This window comes from Carcharodon carcharias, chromosome 23, assembly GCF_017639515.1.
Source record: "Carcharodon carcharias isolate sCarCar2 chromosome 23, sCarCar2.pri, whole genome shotgun sequence".
Classification (NCBI taxonomy): domain Eukaryota; kingdom Metazoa; phylum Chordata; class Chondrichthyes; order Lamniformes; family Lamnidae; genus Carcharodon; species Carcharodon carcharias.
Window position 1 is genome coordinate 37,377,663 of NC_054489.1, and position 18,496 is coordinate 37,396,158.

General features: G+C 42.3%; 1 protein-coding gene across 6 annotated transcripts in view; it reads right to left on the minus strand.

Moving 5' to 3' along the window:
* grnb (granulin b) overlaps positions 1-18,496 on the minus strand; it is an 87,393-nt gene that overhangs the window by 11,644 nt on the left and 57,253 nt on the right. For all 6 annotated transcript variants that reach the window (XM_041173409.1, XM_041173406.1, XM_041173408.1 and 3 more), the window contains exons 9-11: positions 11,465-11,562; positions 8,553-8,774; positions 7,631-7,858 (exon numbers count right to left, since the gene is read on the minus strand). In XM_041173409.1, coding sequence (XP_041029343.1) covers positions 7,631-7,858; positions 8,553-8,774; positions 11,465-11,562 — 548 coding nt within the window. The remainder of the gene's footprint in view (positions 1-7,630; positions 7,859-8,552; positions 8,775-11,464; positions 11,563-18,496) is intronic.

Sequence of the window (18,496 nt, forward strand, 5' to 3'; positions counted from 1 at the left end):
GGGAGCAGGGTGTATCGTCCATGTCGTTCGATTCGGCACTTCTTACACTATACCTGGTTCAGCTTAAGATGGCAGTCTATGGATCACTGCTGTGTGCATGTATGTGGGCTTAACCACAAGCTGCCTGATGGATGAATAAGCAGTTAAGACTAGATTTTTCCTACACATACATTTCCGAATTTCAGCTCTGCATATTTTCTCATACTTTTTTCCTTCACCTAATGATTTATTGTGAAATGCTTCTACAGGAACAAATCCTCTGCCACCTTGACTAAATAGCCATGACCTCTAGAACTAATTGCCAGAAAGCTACGGAGCCGAAGTTGAGCCCAAGCCTATCGTCAGCCAATATCTACACAGAAGTAATGGGTCATAATGGTAATTCTGGCTGATTTTCTACTTGAGTTCATTCACAATAAAACCAATTATATCATAGTCATCAAAATCAGAACTTAACAGGGAATCAACCTGGGATAATCCCTTGTCTATGTGGGCCCTATAACCATCACCCCAAAAAACAGCATTTTGTGCAGATGTTTAACTACAAAGCAGCATTTAACCTCACCCTGAATTTGTAGATGTGTCTTCGTATATCTTTTCCCAAGAGGAACTGAATGCTTTGTATGAGTAGCTACAATTATCCCCCTTCATCCAAATACTGTGCTCACTGCACAGCATTCCTGGTTTGCTTTTATAATCTCCCACTTAAGGGTTTATAAATCCGTATACTATTATGAAAGAGAACCGATGCAGATTGCCTGGCTGAGTGCAGGTCCAACACTCAAGAAGCTTGAAACCATTCAGTCCAACGCAGCAAGTTTGATCGGCACCCCATCCACCACCTTAAACATTCATTCCCTCCACCCATTGATGCAAAGGAGTATACCACCTAAAACAGCACTGCAGAAACTCACCAAGGTTCCTTTGACAACACCTTCCAAACCCGCAACCACTACCACCTAGAAGGACAAGGGCAGAAGATGCATGGGAGCACCGCCACATGTAAGACCCCTCCAAGTCACACTCCATCCTGACTTGGAAATATATTGCCGTTCCTTCACTGTCGCTGGGTCAAAATCTTAGAACTCCCTTCCGATCAGCATTGTGGGTTTACCTACACCAGATGGACTGCAGCGATTCAAGGCGACAGCACACCACCACCCTCTCAAGGGAAATTAGGGATGGGCAATAAATACTGGTTCCCACATGCCATAAATGAATATTAAAAGACAAAATGTGTACATACTTAAAAAGATCAATAAGTTAGCCACTATAGCACTAGGATGATTGAAAGAAACGCATAGGTAAATATTCCCTCCTATAGCACGACAAAGGAACAGTGAATGATAAAACAATACCAACTAATCTGTGGAAGGGGGCAGCAGGCCCATCCTTCTGATGCAGTTCTGCAGTAGGGAGCACTCACTTTACATGCTTATTTTTTGGTCATCACATGGGACATCAAATCGTTCACTTTTCACAATATTCAGGACGTTTGAAGTAATTTTCCTAGAAAATTTCTCTAAAACTACAAAATTTGATTCACAGGTCCTACCTAACCTTCATCCAAAAGTCAAGTTTGATAAGCATCTGCTCTGGGACGATCCCTAGCTATCCTGCCCCTATCCTCAAGCTTGGTCCCTACCATGTGAATCATAAAGAATGAGTGGTGATGTCCCTTGAGCTGGCAATGAGTGAGATGTCAGTGAATGCATGATGGACTTGAGAATGAGAGAGTTGAGAGCGATGAGATGGTTGACTTACCCTGGCGGCAAGGCTGAGATCATTCATCCTCTTTTTGCACTGGGTGCCTGACCTCTTCTGTGCAACGTTGGCACTGACCACCACTGCCTCCCAAGCCAGATTAGTGAGCTTGCTGGACCTCCTGTGGCCAGACCAGGGGTAGAGGACATCGCAACGAGCCTAGACTACATCCAAAAGGTGTTCCAGTGAGAAGTCACTGAATTTGGGGTCTGCCGTCCTCTTGGCTTTCAGGGCCATGTCTTCAGTGAAGCAGTCCTGGGCTAAAAATAGTGAGAACCCTGTACGTGCCTACACTTTAAATATGGCGCTGAAGTGAGCTCAAGGCGAAGTGGGCACATCCGAGGCTGCCCGCCAGTGATCTGGCATGTTTCCCATGTGTGCATATTTATTGAGGCTAGAAGCAGATGATATGGCACAAAAACCCACCAATACAGCCAGCCGGTAAAATGCCGATTTTCATGTCCGCCACTGCACTTAGCACACTGAAGGGTAAATTCCACCACTGTCTACTGCAAACTGTCTATAGCCCTTCTCCTGTCTCTTCCACCCTGACATTCAAGAAGAAGTGCAAGGGGTTCATGGGCATCTTTGTCCCCAAGATTGAGATCACCCAGTCAGCTGCCTCTGCCCCTTCCCTCCCTTCCCCTAGCCCATCAGGCCAAACGTCCTCTAAAGTTCCCAGCTTGCACTAGCCCTAAACTCACATTATTCTCTAGTTTCTCTCATCTCCCCTCATTCCCTCTCCAAGCTCATCTTATCCATGAGACTGACCTCTTGCTCCCTCGGCTCTATTTTCCATTAAACCAAACACCCAACTTCCCTTCCTAGTTTCCAAGTTAGCTAAGTTAACAGCTCTCTCTCCTTCAAATCTGTAATTATCATCCCCCTACTCCTCAAAAAAAATGCAACAATGACCTGACTATCCTGGCAAACTTGTACCCCATCTCTAAACTCCTCTTCCTCTCCACAATCCTTGAAAAGGTTTGCCTCCCAAATCAGTGCCCATTTTCCCCAAACTCCACTTTTAAATTCTTCCAATCGGCCACAGTACCAAAATAGCTTCTCAACAACGTCACAAATGACATTCCATGTAACTGTGACAAAGGTAAATCATCCATTCTCGTTCTTTTCCATCTATCCAGAGCGACTTACATAGTTGACTGCACCATCCTTCTCCAATACCTCTCCACCGTTATCCAGGTGGGTGGGATTGCACTTGCCAACTAAAATCTTATTCAACTAATTGTAGCCTGAGAATCACATGCAATGGATTTTCAACTCGCTCCTGCATTATTATCTTTGGTGTCCCCCCAAGGATCTATCCTTGGCTCCCACCTATTGCTCGTTTACATGTTGCCTCTTTCTGACATGATCTGAAAACACAGCATCAGTTTTCACATGTATATTGATGATTCCCCACTATACATCACTACCACCCCTCTCGACATTTGCATTCTCTCTAAATTAGCAGACTACTTATCTGACATCCAGTACTGGATGAGCAGAAATTTGCTCCAATTAAATACTGGTAAGACCAAAGCCATGGCTTTCTAATATTTAATGGGCTTTGGTCCCTGCTACAAAAGCCATTCCCTAACCACTGACTCTATCCCTCTCCCTGGCAACTGTCTGAGGTTAAACTAGAAATTTGAAACCATGATATCATATTTGGCCCCGAGATGAGTTTCCAACCACACATCTGCGCCATCACTAAGACCGCATATTTCCATCTCTATAAAGTCACTTGAACTCTGTCCCGCCTCAGCTCATTTGTTGCTGAAACTTTCATCCATGCCTTCATTACCTATAGACTTGACATTTCAATGCATTCTTGGCTGGCCTCCCACATTCTACCCTGCACCAACTTGAGATCATCCAAAACTCTTCTGCAGATACCCTTACTTGAAATAATACCCATTCACTCATCAACTCTGCGATTGCTGGGCCACAATGACTCCTGATTAAACAGTGACTCAATTCTAAAATTCTCATTTTCAAATGCCTCCTTATCTCTGAAATGCCATGCAGGCCCACACTCTTTCAGGATATCCGCACTTCTCTAATCCTGACCCCTTGGGAGCATCAACAATTTTAAATGCTTAGCCATTGGTGTTCAGGACTTCAGCTCCAAGGCCCTACATGCAGGAATTCCCTCCTGAAAAACCTCTCCACCCCCTCTCTTTTCCTTTGTGATGCTCCCTAAAACCTATCTTTTTGATCAAGCTTTTGGTCATCTCTCCCAATATCTCAGACTCAGGGTCACAGAATCACAGAGTGATTCAGCCCATTGAGACTGCACCAACACATGAGAAACACCTGACATACCTACCTAATCCCATTTACCAGCACTTGGTCCATAGCCTTGAATGTTATGACATGCCAAATGCTCATCCAGGTACTTTTTAAAGGATGTGAAGTGACCCGCCTCCACCACCCTCCTAGGCAGCGCATTCCAGACCGTCACCACCCCCTGGGTAAAAAAATTTTTCCTCACATCCCCCTTAAACCTCCTGCCCCTCACCTTGAACTTATGTCCCCTTGTGACTGACCCTTCAACTAAGGGGAACAGCTGCTCCCTATCCACCCTGTCCATGCCCCTCATAATCTTGTACACCTCGATCAAGTCGCCCCTCAGTCTTCCCTGCTCCAACAAAAACAACCCAAGTCTATCCAACCTCTCTTCATAACTTAAATGTTTCATCCCAGGCAACATCCTGGTGAATCTCCTCTGCACCCCCTCCAGTGCAATCACATCTTTCTTGTAATGTGGTGACCAGAACTGCACACAGTACTCCAGCTGTGGCCTCACCAAGGTTCTATACAACTCCAACATGACCTCCCTACTTTTGTAATCGACACCTCGATTGATAAAGGCAAGTGTCCCATATACCTTTTTCACCACCCCACTAACATGACCCTCTGCCTTCAGAGATCTATGGACACACACACCAAGGTCCCTTTGTTCCTCAGAACTTCCTAGTGTTATGCCATTCACTGAATATTTCCTTGGCAAATTACTCCTTCCAAAGTGTATCACCTCACACTTTTCAGGGTTAAATTCCATCTGCCACTTATCTGCTCATTTGAACATCCCGTCTATATCTTCCTGTAGCCCAAGACGCTCAACCTCACTGTTAACCTACCGGCCAATATTTGTGTCATCCGCAAACTTACTAATCCTACCCTCCACAGTCATCTATGTCGTTTATAGAGATGACAAATAATAGGGGGACCTGAACAGATCCCTGTGGTATGCCACTGGACACTGGCTTCCAGTCATTAAAGCATCCTTGTCATCACCCTCTGTCTCCTACAACTAAGCCAATTTTGAATCCACCTTATCAAATTACCCTGTATCTCATGTGCATTTGCCTTCTTTACAAGTCTCCCATGTGGGACCTTGTCAAAGGCTTTGCTGAAATCCATATAAACTGCATCAGCTGCACTACCCTCATCTACACACCTGGTCACCTCCTCAAAAAATTTAATCCAGTTTGTTAGGCATGACCTCCCTCTGACAAAGCCATGCTGACTATCCCTTGATCAAACCTTGTCTCTCCAAGTGGAGATAGATTCTCTCCTTCAGAATTTTCTCCAATAATTTCCCTACCACTGACGTGAAACTCAATGGCCTGTAGTTCTCTGGCTTGTCTCTACAACCCTTCTTAAATAGCAGAATCACATTGGCTGTTCTCCAGTCCTCTGGCACCTCCCCTGTGGCCAGAGAGGAATTAAAAATTTGGGTCTGAGCCCCTGCGATCTCCTCACTTGCCTCCCTCAGCAGTCTGGGACACAACTCATCCGGACCTGGAGATTTGTCCACTTCTCAGCCTCATGGGGGTCTACAGCACAGAAAAAGGCCCTTTGGCTCATTGAGTCTGCACTGGTGAAACAAGTACCTAACTATTCTAATCCCATTTCCAGCACTAGGCTCATAGCCTTGTATGCCATGCATCGCCAGTGCACATCCAATACTTCTTAAACGTTATGAGGATTTCTGCCTCTACCACCCTTTCAGGCAGTGAGTTCCAGATTCCCACCACCCTCTGGGTGAAAAAATTCTTCCTCACATCCCCTCTAAACCTCCTGCCCCTTACCTTAAATCTATGCCCACTGGTTATTGATCCCTCCACAAAAGGGAAATGTTCCTTCCTGTCTATCCTATCTATGCCCCTCATAATTTCATACACCTCAATCATGTCCCCCCTCATAATTTCATACACCCCAATCATGTCCCCCCACAATCTCCTCTGCTCCAAGGAAAATAACCCCAGTCTATCCAATCTCTCCTCATAACTAAAACTCTCCAGCCCTGGCAACATCCTGGTAAATCTCCTCTGCACTCTCTCTTGTGCAATCACATCCTTCCTATCATGTGGATTCCAGCACTGCATGCAATACTCTAGGTGTGGCCTAACCAGCGTTTTATACAGTTTCAGCATAACTTCCCTGCTCTTATATTCTATGCTTCAGCTAATAAAGGCAAGTATCCTATATGTCTTCTTATCTACCTGTCCCACTACCTTAAGGGACTGGTGGATATGCACACCAAGGTCCCTCTGATCCCAGGGTCCTACAATTCATCGTGTATTCCCGTGCCTTGTTTGTCCTGCCCAAGTGCATCGCCTCACACTTATCCAGATTAAATTCCACTTGCCACTGATCAGCCCATTTGACCAGCCTGTCTATATCCTCCTGACTATTTACCACCCCACCAATTTTCGTGTCATCTGCAAACTTACTGATCAACCCTCCTACATTCAAGCCTGAATCATTTATATATACCACAAACAGCAAGGGACCCAACACTGATTCCTGTGGAACCCCACTGGACACAGACATCCAGTCACAAAAACACCCCTCGACCATCACCCTCTGCTTCCTGCCATTCAGCCAATTCCAGATCCAATTTGCCAAATTGCTTTGGATCCCATAGGCTCTTACCTTCATTATCAGTCTCCCAAGCGGGACCTTATCAAAAGCCTTGCTGAAGTCCAAATAGACTACATCAAATGCATTGCCCTCATCTACACACCTAGTCACTTCGAAAAATTCAATCAAATTGGTCAGACATGACCTCCCCGTAACAAAACTGTGCTGACTGTCCTTGATGAATCCCTGCCTCTCCAAGTGTAGGTTAATTCTGTCCCTCAGGCCCGGAGATTTATCTACCTTTAAGCTTGCTAGACCACTTAGAACCTCCTCCTTTTCAATGCTAATTTATTTAATTCCTTCCATATCAAATTTGATGTCAAATTTTGTTTCATAGCACTCCTGTGAAGCACCTTGAGATATTTTATCATATTAAAGGTGCTATATAAAAACAAGCTGTGGTTAACTGAGAAATCAAACAGAGGTGACAAGATCAGCGATAATGGTTTCAATTGCAGTGGGAGTGACGGAGGGTCAGAGGCAGTCAATGTTACAGAGGCAGAAGTAAGCAATCTTGATGACTGATCGAATATGTGTCATGTCAACAAAGTGTCATGCTTCAGCCAAAGTGAGTGGGGAATAATGTTCAGTGGCAAGGTATAAGTTATGGTAAGGATTTTTAAGTACAACTTTGATCTTCCTGATGCTTATTTGAAGAAAATGCTGACATGTGTCTTGAACAGAAAGACCAAGCAGCCTCTTTGGAAAAGGAGACTGTGTAAAATTACTAGTATTATTCTAGAGTCCATCTTCCAAACCTAAACTAGGAATTTATATTTGTGTACCTATTGTAGCATTTGAAAATTTCTCATTCATACACAACTGCTAGACTAAAAGAACAGGCATGACTTGTTGTTGAAAGGAAAAGGGCTATTTGATGTCCCATCAAATGAACCAGCACAGAAAAGGAAATTACCAGAAATGTCCTACTAACCTGAGCAAAAGGACAACAGCTCCAGCCTCCAGAATTATTTCTGCAGCAAGTGGTCCCTGATGAGCACGTTGTAGCATCATCACACATCCTGCCTTCATTTCTTTCCACACTGGCTGTGAGCTTTAGGATCATGGGAATGGAAGAACCCTGCTTCTCACAGAGTCCTTGCTGAACATCACATGTATAGCCATTGGGACAACAGTGTATGTGATCTGCACAGCAAACTGCCTATTGGTGCAAAAATAAAAGCATTAAATCAAGATGTGTTTTCTAAGAGACAAATCAATGTCTGCAAGCACGTCCATGTTAATCCCTCAAATCAATGCACGCCCTTGAAACCTGCAGACTGGGTGTGTGCACGTGCTCAACAGTTAATAACTAAGCCAACTCATAACACCCACCTACAGATCAAATTCCCAACTGAAGGCTCTCACCCTTTTCCCCTTACACAACCTGCCCAAAAAGCGAGTAGCCTAGCCAAAACATTCAATACATGTGATACATGAAGAACCACTTAAAATTGGAAAGAGACTGGACATGAAATGCAATCAATGTTGTAATTAAATAATATTAAATTCTTGGAACAAAGGGGAAAAAATTGATATTTTTAATCCACTATTCTCAACATCTCAATTTTTATTTCTGAAATTCAACTTTCAGTCAAAAAGCTTGCTCGGTTCAGCAATGTTTCCTGTTTCTAAATTTATGTTCCATGCTCCACTCCCCCTCCAGTTTACACATTAACTCTTTTCCAGCTAGGAACCAGAGTAATGTGCTGACATCATTGTTTGTAACAATGGAACTTCCTTTACTGCTTTGATAATCTACTTATAACAAAGGTTCTTTGTATGATCATAGATGCAGTTTCCAGCGTTCACCTAGTTGGGTTCAGGTTAAGACATTTTTTGTTTTGAAAACCAACCTGTGGAATGGGGCAGCACCCCCAATCCCCTGAGACTTGCTTGCAGCAAGTGGATCCGTCAGGACAGCTCATCGTGTCATTACACTTGACATCCATCACCGTGCCTTGCATAATAGCTGGAGTCTTGGTGAGCCAGGGGATGGAGATGTCCTGGTAGCACCCTTCAGAATTGCATTTGTAGCCATTTGGGCAACAATGTTCGTGGTCGGCGCAGCAAACAGCCTGATGGGAAAAAAGAATAATAAGCAATAAAGCAATCATAACCCCAAATATTACCCTGTAAAATACTTTTAGGGTTATAAGTGTCTTTTTAAACCTTCTAATCTTGATTCCGTTAGCATCCATATTTTAAATCACTCCTATGGCTGAGTTCAAACCTAACAATTCTTCCAGTGCTTAACCTCTCCTGAAGCCCAAGAAAAAGTTTTGTTATCAGGTCTAGCAGACCAAGACTGAACTGTGTTGGAAATTGTCATTAGTTTCTGGACTATCTCAATTCATTATAAAATTTTCCTTCAGCATTTGAAAGCAGATAAAATATCAAGACCTCACTTAAAATTTTCGATGACAAAGTGTACTCAATATACTGATTATTCTACTTGTTAGTTTTAAATTATATAAAACAGTAGAATTAAGTTCACTAAGTCTCCATGGTAGACTCATGACTAAGAGCAAAATTTGCCAAGTCAGGGACAAGGAGCAGAATGGAGACCAAGCTAGCTACAAAACAGCAGAGTGTAGGACTTAGAAGGCATTTATTCAGCTTGGCAAATGATGGGTGGTGGTATTTCACAAGAATCGATGCTGGAACCATTGTTATTCAGCATCTACATAAACAATTTAGATTTGGGAATTGGAATTATAATTTCAAAATATGTGGGGCAGGGGGTTGGAGTGAGTATAGTTAATAGGGAAGGACTGCAATAAAATACAGGAAGGTATTGATAAACTTGCAGAATGGGTGTAAAACTGGCAAATTAACTTCAACATTATAAGTGTAAGGTGTTAGATTTTAGTAAGAACAACAGAAGTTACATGAACTGAAAAGTGGCAAGTAGCATTCACACCACACAAATGCCAGGCTACAACCACTATAACCATCTCCAACAAGATGACGTATAACCACCACCCCATAGCATTCAATGGCATTAACACTGCTGAATTTCCCCACCATTGCCTGTGTACGGTCAATGGTGATGCCATCGGAAACGGAAATATCATTTCCTCTCAAGCGATAAACTGTAGCCATTTTTCCATCTTTTGTTTGTCCCACATTGGAATACAGGGCACCTGTTTGCTGAGAGCATCACAAAGCAGCAAAGCAAAGCCATTGCACTTGTTGAGAAAAGGGCTTCAGAGTCATTTCTGGCCTTGATTACCATAGTTATTCAGATAGTTTACACAATTGTGGTCAGGAGTCACTTGAGAACAGATGTGATCAACACTGCCGTTCTTTCGTGAGACTGGTGCCAAACTTCAAGCTTCACTACTTGCTACCCACAAACAGATCTCAGTGGGTACCAACTACAGGGCTCAAAACAATTAACTGAATTAGGATGTGAAACAAGAAGATTTTACAATAGTCCAATGCCATATCTGATCCGCACAATGAATAAACTCTAATGACAATTAAACTTTGAATCCTGATAACAAAGGCCCTAATCTAATGATCAATGTTATTTTACACTGCTCTTATTATTTTCTGTATTATTGTATTTTACTTGGGAAAATTTGTCTAAAATTTACCTCAAATCAACCCTTGGTTGATTTTATTTTTAAATAAACCTTTGAAGAAGAATTGGGGATGAGCAATAAATGCTGGCCTTGCCATGAGGCCTATATCCAATGAAGAAATAAATTCAAACAAACTCTCCAAAAATATTTTCCTAAAAAGGTCTTGATAGCATTAGAGGGTATTCAGAGCCAAGCTCAATCTTGACCTCAACTACAGCTCTACGCAGTTACTACCAGTATGGTTCACTCTCTCTTCTCTTATCTGAGCAACTGAAGCCAATGATAGCATTCTACCATTCTTCCTAACAGAGAACTGTTAACTCATGCAGACCAACAAATAAGCCTAGGATCTTTTCAGTCTGGTACCCATGTAAAAGTCAAATTTTGAGACTTTTTTTTTAGGCAAAAAGTTAAGGGGTCGACTTTTCACAGGTAATGTTTTTGAGCTGCTTACTTTCAACTGCTGACACTCTCGCAGCTTTCACAGCCAGCAGAGAACTCTGCTGGGTATTTAGTCTCTCAGTTTCAGATGCTCACGGCTCACAGGGAAGTGGACTGGAGAAATAAAGGGCCTAAAAGGTATGTTTTTAATAACAATCCCCTTTCTTTTGCTATGGGGCCATAGGGCTGTTCGTGGCAGCTCAGTAAGCTTATTCCCATTTTTGAGGAAGTTTATTACACTCTTGGCTCTCACTCACACACACACAATGTACACACTGGCACTGCAGTTTGTTCCAACCTTACCTCCAGCATTTCAAAGAGAAATTAAACTTTCCCTGAAGTTCACTAAGATATCTCAGTGGACAAATTGCATTCCGTGATCTAGCACTGATGCAGAAAGATCAAAAAACTCCTGCTTTAAATCCTGATCTCAGCTGTGTTACTCTGAATGCAGAGTGGGACAGTGAGCTGAGTTGGAGTGGAGTGTCCTAGGAAAGTCAGTACAGTATATGAAATGTTAAGGATTTTTTGGCCAAGAGTCAGGGTCAACTTTTACATGAAGTCGACCATTACTTGAGTATATATGGTATTCATTACTTAAACTCAGTGTCAGGATAATGCAGGGCATTTGAATGCCACTTTGAATTGTTGCAGGAGTGCTGTTATAGTCCTCTACAGAAAGACTGAAAATATGAAACATGCCAATCATTTCAAGTATACAAATAATCATTTCTTACTTTTGCTATAGGACAGCATCCAAAATCTCCAGAGGCGAGCTTGCAGCATGTATTGCCATCAGGGCAGGCCATTGTGTCATTGCAATGTACAACCTGAACTACAAAAGCAAATAAGGCAATCAACTAACGAAAGATAAAATCTAATGGGATCACATGGTGGGCAGGTAGCAGGAACAAGGGAAAGAGCAATAAGTGGATAATTATACAGGTTAAATATAATATACAAGAAACAAAAACTTTATTAAACTCAAGAATTATAATTTTCTCCCTCAATGAGCTCCTGAAAGCACTTTAGAGCTTATCATAAAAACCCATCTGGTTCACTGATGTCCTTTAGGGAAGGAAATCTGCCATCCTTACCTGATCTGGCCTACATGCGACTCCAGATCCACAGCAATGTGGTTCACTTTTAACTGCCCTCTGAAATGGCCTAACAAGCCACTCCATTCAGGGGCATTTAGGGATGGGCAATAAATGGTAGCCTTGCCAGCAATGATCACATCTCACAAAAATAGTAACAAAAACACGACGACCTAAAGCTTGGTAAAAGAGGTAAGAATTAAGGAGCCTCTTAAAAGAACAAAAGAGAGACAAAGGGTTAGGGAGGGAATTCGGCAGCTGATGGCACAACCACCAAGCGATTAAAAGCCAAAGAACAAAAGAGGCCAGAATTGGAGCAGTGCATATATCTTGAAGGGTGGTAGGGCTGGAGAAGGTTACTAGAAGGTACTAACATGGGAAATGATAAACAACACATGACGAGAAGGGACAGAGAACACAAATCTAAGGGGTAAATCAGCAGGTGAGGCTAGACATTACAAAAATAATACAAGGATAAACAGAAAGGTTCTGGATTTGAATGCACGCAGTATTCAAAACAAAACAGATGAATTGATAGCACAAATTGAAATAAATAAGTACGATCTGATAGTCATTACAGGGACATGGCTGCAGGATGGCATAGACTGGAACCTGAATATTGAAGTGTACGTGATGTTTAGGGAGGACAGGAAGCTAGGAAAAGGCAAAGAGGTGGCTCTGTTAATTAATTATGGTATTAGCACAATAGAGAGGGATGACTTAAGTTCAGGAACCAGGATGTAGAAGCAGTTTGGGTTGAGGTGAGGAATGATAGAGGCAAGAAGTCACTTGTGGGAGTGGTATACAGGCCCCCTAAATTCTAACTACATGATAGGGCAGAGCATAAAGAAAGAAATAATTGGAACTTGTCAGAAAGACACAGCAATAATCATGGGGCACTTTAATCTACATATAGACTGGAAAAAACAGACTGGCAAAGGTAGCATAGATAAGGAGCTCAGAGAATATTTTCGGGATCGTTTCTTAGAACACCACGTTCTGGAGCCAACCAGAGAGTATACTGGATCTAGTATTGTGCAGCAAGATAGGATTAATTGAAACCTCATCATGAAAGCACCCCTAAGTAACAGCAATCATAATATGACTGAATTTTACTTTCAGTTTGAAGGAGAGAAGACTGGGTCCAAGACTAGTATTTTAAAATTGAATAAGGGCAATTATGAGGGCATGAAAGCAGAGCTAGCTAAAGTGAACTGGCAAATGAGGTTAAGGGATAGGTCAATAGAGATGCCGTGACAGACATTTAGAGGGATACTTCAAAATACATAGAATAGGTACATTCCAATGAGGAAAAAAAATCCAAGGGGAGGACCCAACATCCATGGTTAATTAAAAAGTTAAGGAAAAGTATCAAACTTAAAGAAAAGCATATAACTGCTGATGGCAGGTCAAATGATTGGACAGAAAAGAAAGAACAGCAAAGAATGATTAAAAGATTAATAGGGAGGGAAAAATTAGAGTACGAGAGAAAGCTAGCTATAAATATAAAGACAGATAGTAAGAGTTTCTATAGATATTTAAATAAGAAATAAGTTAACAAAGTGAGCTAATATACAATACTAGATCTGGTCTTGTGCAACAAAATAGGATTAATTCATAACCTCATAGCGAAGGCATCCCTAGGTATCAGCGATCATAATATGGTTGAATTTTACAGTCAGTTCAAGGGAGAGGAGAGTGGGTCCAAGACTAGGAGGAGGGAGGGAGCACAAGCTCCAACAACTTATTGAAACCATGCCCATCCAGGACCCTCCACCCCTTCGCGTCCCTCTGACCCCGTTGCTCCTTCTAATCCCAGCCCTTGTCACATATTCACCATACCCTCTGACCTTCCCCTCTCTGATGCTGAATGCTCTGTACTTAGCAAAGGAATCAGTTTCATCCCCTTATGCTCTCACCTCAATGAATTTCAGGCTTGGCACGATGCTGAACATATCTTCTGTCACCTTCGTCTCCGTGCTCACTTTTGGGCAAGATCCTCCTCCCATTCAACAGATCCTTTCACCTGCCTCCAGTATTCTCCCTCTTGCCTGCTCTTGATCTTTTTATTGAGAGCTGTCAGCATGACATGACCATCTTAATTTCTCTGCTTCTCTCACCCACTCCAACCTGTCTCCTTCTGAACTTGCTGCACTCCACTCTCTCAGGTCCAACTCTGAATTTGTTATCAAACATACCGACAAAGGTGGTGTTGTTGTCAGGCGTACTGACATCTAATCTGCCAAGGCTGAGCGCCGACTCTCAGACACTTCTCCTTCCTCCCCCTGGACCATCTCCCCACCACCAAACATCAAGCCATTGTTTCCAGGACTGACACCGACCTCATCTCCTCTGGAAATCTTCCCTCCTCAGCTCCCAACCTTGGTCTCCCAATGCCACACAACCCGCTTCTAACTCCTTCCCAAAATCCACAAACTGGACTGTTCCAGTAGACCCATGTCAGCCTGTTCCTGCCCCACAAAACTCATTTCTTCCTATCTTAACTCCATTATCTCTCCACTTGTCCAGTCTTTTCCCACCTACATTCACGATTCCACTGATGCTGTATGTCATATCGACAATTTCCAGTTTCCTGGCCCTAACCGGCTCCACTTCACCATGGACGTCCAATCCCACTACATCTCCATCCCCCACAAGTCTGAAGGCTCTCCACTTCTTCCTTGAACAAAGGCCCGAACAATCCCCATCTATCATTACTCTCCTCCGCCTGTGTGAACTTGTTCTCTCACTGAACAATTTCTCCTTTAACTTGTCTCACTTCCTCCCAATAAAAGGTGTGGTTATGGGTACCCGCATGGGCCCCAGTTATGCCAGTCTTTTTGTGGGGTATGGAGCATTCCTTGTCCAGTCTTATTCAGGCCCCCACCCACAACTCTTTCTTCAGTAGATAGATGACTGTATCGGTGCGGTTTCATGTTCTCATCTGGACCTGGGAAAATTTATCAACTTTGCTTCCAATTTCCACCCCTCTCTCACCTGCACATGGTCCATCTCCAACACTTCCCTTCCCTTCCTTTGCCTCCCAGAACTATGATAGGGTTCCACTTGTCCTCACTTTTCACCCCAGCAGCCTTCACATTCAAAAGATCATTCTCCACCATTTCCGCCAACTCCAACATGATGCCACCACCAAACACATCATCTCCTCACACCCCATCAACATTCTGTAGGAACCATTCCCTCTGTGACACCCTGATCCGCTCCTCCATCACCCCCAACCCTTCCCATGGCACCTACCTATGCAATCACAGAAGGTGCAATAGCTGCCCCTTTATCTCTTCCCTCCTCACTATCTAAGGGCCCAAACATTCCTTTTAGATGAAGCAGTGCTTCACTTGCACCTCCTTCAATTTGGTCTACTGTACTCGCTGACCTAATGCGGTCTTTTCTACATTGGGGAGACTAAACCCAGACTGGGTGACCGCTTTGTGGAACACCTTCGCTCAGTCTGTAAGCATGACCTAGACCATCCTGTTACTTGCCATCTCAACACACCATTCTGCTCTCATGCCCACGTCTGTCCTTGGCTTGCTGCAATGTTCCATTGAAGCCCTGCGCAAACTGGAGGAACAGCACCTCATCTTCCGATTAGGCACTTTACAGACTTCCGGACTCAACTTTGAGTTCAACAACTTCCGACCATGAGCTCTCCCCTCCATCTCTACTCTTTTTTTAATCCATTTTTTAAAAACTTAAATATTAATTTTAATCCTTATTTATTTTCATTATTTTTAATTCATTCATTCATTTTTTAAATTCTTCCCCCCCCACCCTACTATTCTGCCATTATCAGCATCTTGCCAATACCATTAACACTTTCTTTTGTCTTGTGTCCATGACACCTTTGTCAATCTCTCCTTAGCTCCCACCTTCTCTGATCTTCTATCTTGCTTCACCTCCTCCACCCCCTCTTCAACAGTATAAAATCCATCACATTTCTACGCTTTAGCTCTGAGGAAGAGCCATTCGGAATCGAAACGTTAACTGTTTCTCTCTCCACAGATGCTACAAGACCTGCTGAGTTTTTCCCGCATTCTCTATTTTTCAGATTTCCAAAATCTGTATTATTTTGCTTCCATCTTAAAGTGAACGTTGGTTCTATAGAAAGTGAGTCTGGGGGGGTTTAATAAAGGAGAATAAGAAGTTAGATGAATTGAACAGGTATTTTGTGTCAGTTTTCTCTATAGAGGATAGAAGTGACATTCCAGAAATAGCTGTAAATTCGGAAATGGAAAGGAGGGAGGAACTCAGGAAATTTATAAACACCACGGAAGTGGTATCGAGCAAATTGTTGGAGCTGCAGGCTGACCAATCCCTGGGTCCTGAGAGACTTTATCCTAGGGTCTTAAAAGAAGTGGCAAGTGTGGTAGTTGATGCCTTGGCTTTAATTTTCCAAAATTCCCTAGATTCCAGGAAGGTTTCAGTAGATTGGAAAATAGCACATGTAACTCCTTTATTCAAAAAGGGAGGGAGATAGAAAGCAGGAAACTTTTGGCCAATTAGCTTAACATCTGTAATAGAGAAAATGTTGGAAGCTATTATAGATGTTATGGCAGGTCACTTAGAAAAATTCAAGGCAATCAGGCAGAGTCAACATGGTTTTGTGAAAGGGAAATCATGTTTAACCAATTTATTGGAGTTCTTTGAAAGTGTCACGTGCTGTGGATAAAGGGAACCAGTGGGTGTAATGCACTTAGATTTCCTGAAGGAATATGCTATGATGCCACATCAAAATGAAGGCATTTGACATGATGCCACAGCAAAAGGTAATTGAGGAAAATAAAAGCTCATGACGTAGGAAGTAACATATTGGCATGGATAGAAGATTGGCTAGCTAACAAGAAACAGAGTTGGCACGATGGGCCTATTTCTCATTGGCAGGATGTAACAAGTGGTGTACCACAGGGATCAGTGCTGAGACCTCAACTTTTTACTATTTATATAAATGACTTGGATGAAGGGACCGAAGGAATGATTGCTAAATTTTCTGATGACACAAATCAGGTAGGTAGGAAAGTAAGTTAAGTAAATGGGCAAAGATCTCGCAGTTGGAGTATAATGTGGGCAAATGTGAGGTTGCCCATTTTGACAGGAAAAATAAAAAAGCATATTATCTAAATGGTGAGAGATTTCAGAGCTCTGAGATTCAGAGGGATCTGGGTATCCTAGTGCATGAATCACAAAGGGTTAGTAGCAGGTATAGTGAGTAATTAGGAAAGATAACAGAATAGTACTATTTATTGTGAGGAGAATTAAATATGAAAGTAGGGAGGTAATGCTTCAGGTGTACAGGGCACTGGTGAGACTACATCTGGAGTACTGTGTACAGTATTGGTGTCCTTGTTTAAGATACGAATGCGATAGAAGCAGTCCAGAGGTTAACTAGCTAATACCTTGAATGGACAGCTTGTCTTATGAGGAAAGATTGGAGGGGGTAGGCTTATATCCACTGGAGTTTAGAACAGTCAGTGACAATGAAGCTCATGAGTACCTAAATCGTTATTGGAGGTGGAAAAGGCACAGAAGTTTAAAAAAAATGTTTGCAGTAGTGAATCAATACCTTGGTCACACAAAAATCTATCGAGCTTATTTGAAGTTTTTGATTAATCTAGCTTCAACAGCTTTTTGGGGCATGCTTCAGCTCCCCATTATGTTTTGTGAAGAAGCTATTAATGTATATAATATTTTGGAAAATATTTTTCTTTTAAAACAGAGGTTTACTCTGCAGAGGTGCCTTAATTGGATTAAAGCCAGCCAGCCTGGGTGCTTTGATATGTACTAGTTTTGATATGCAAGAGAGATAGCGTGCATTTGCATTTTGAATAGCGCATTCAAGAAGTGGGGTGAAAACTTGATGCCTTTCTAAAAGCTACCAAGCAGTATGTTTATATTACTAATAAAATTGGTACACTGAATTTAATTGTTAAAAGGTAAAGTTCAAAGAGACTGGTGAGACTACGAGAATTTGAATTCAATCAGTAGTGGTAGGTATTGCTTTAGTAGTTTCTGGGTGTGCAGGTAGAGGAAATGTAAGGTCAAAAGGCAGATGCAAGCCTCCAACTGGCTCCACAGTGCAAAGAACCACATTTTTGAATTTGTAAGGTGAAAATGCTTTGCCTGGTGTTTTGGTTAAGTCTATGGGTTGCTGTTGCCTTAATGGAGACTAGTTTGGGAATTTGTTAGAATTATGATAATAGTAATTTGTAGCCATGTGTACATATATCTTAACCTGTGTAAATTAATAAAATGTTTCATTTAGTTTAATGTAAAACCTCAAGAACTAGTGGTCTGATCCCTGAGTTTAGGGTTGCATCTCAAACATAACACTTAAAATTATTGGTTATGACAGTTGTTTAAAGTTTCCCTCTGGGATTTTTTAAATAACTCCACTTTACCAACTGCATTGGACATAAGAGTTTTGTGGGAACTAGCGGTTTTGGCATCACCCTCTAACCCACCTCTAACCCCCTTGTTCTGGCCTCCCCCACCAGAGGAAATACAGGTAGTTTTGCTCTATTAAGATGCCACACAGGTGGTCAATCCCAGTCCTTTGCAAGTGTTCAGTTGGCCAAGTTCCTACAGTAAACATATCAAGCTAAAGAACACAGTGTTAATGGGAGTTAGTGACCCCAGTTACCAAGATCTCATGGA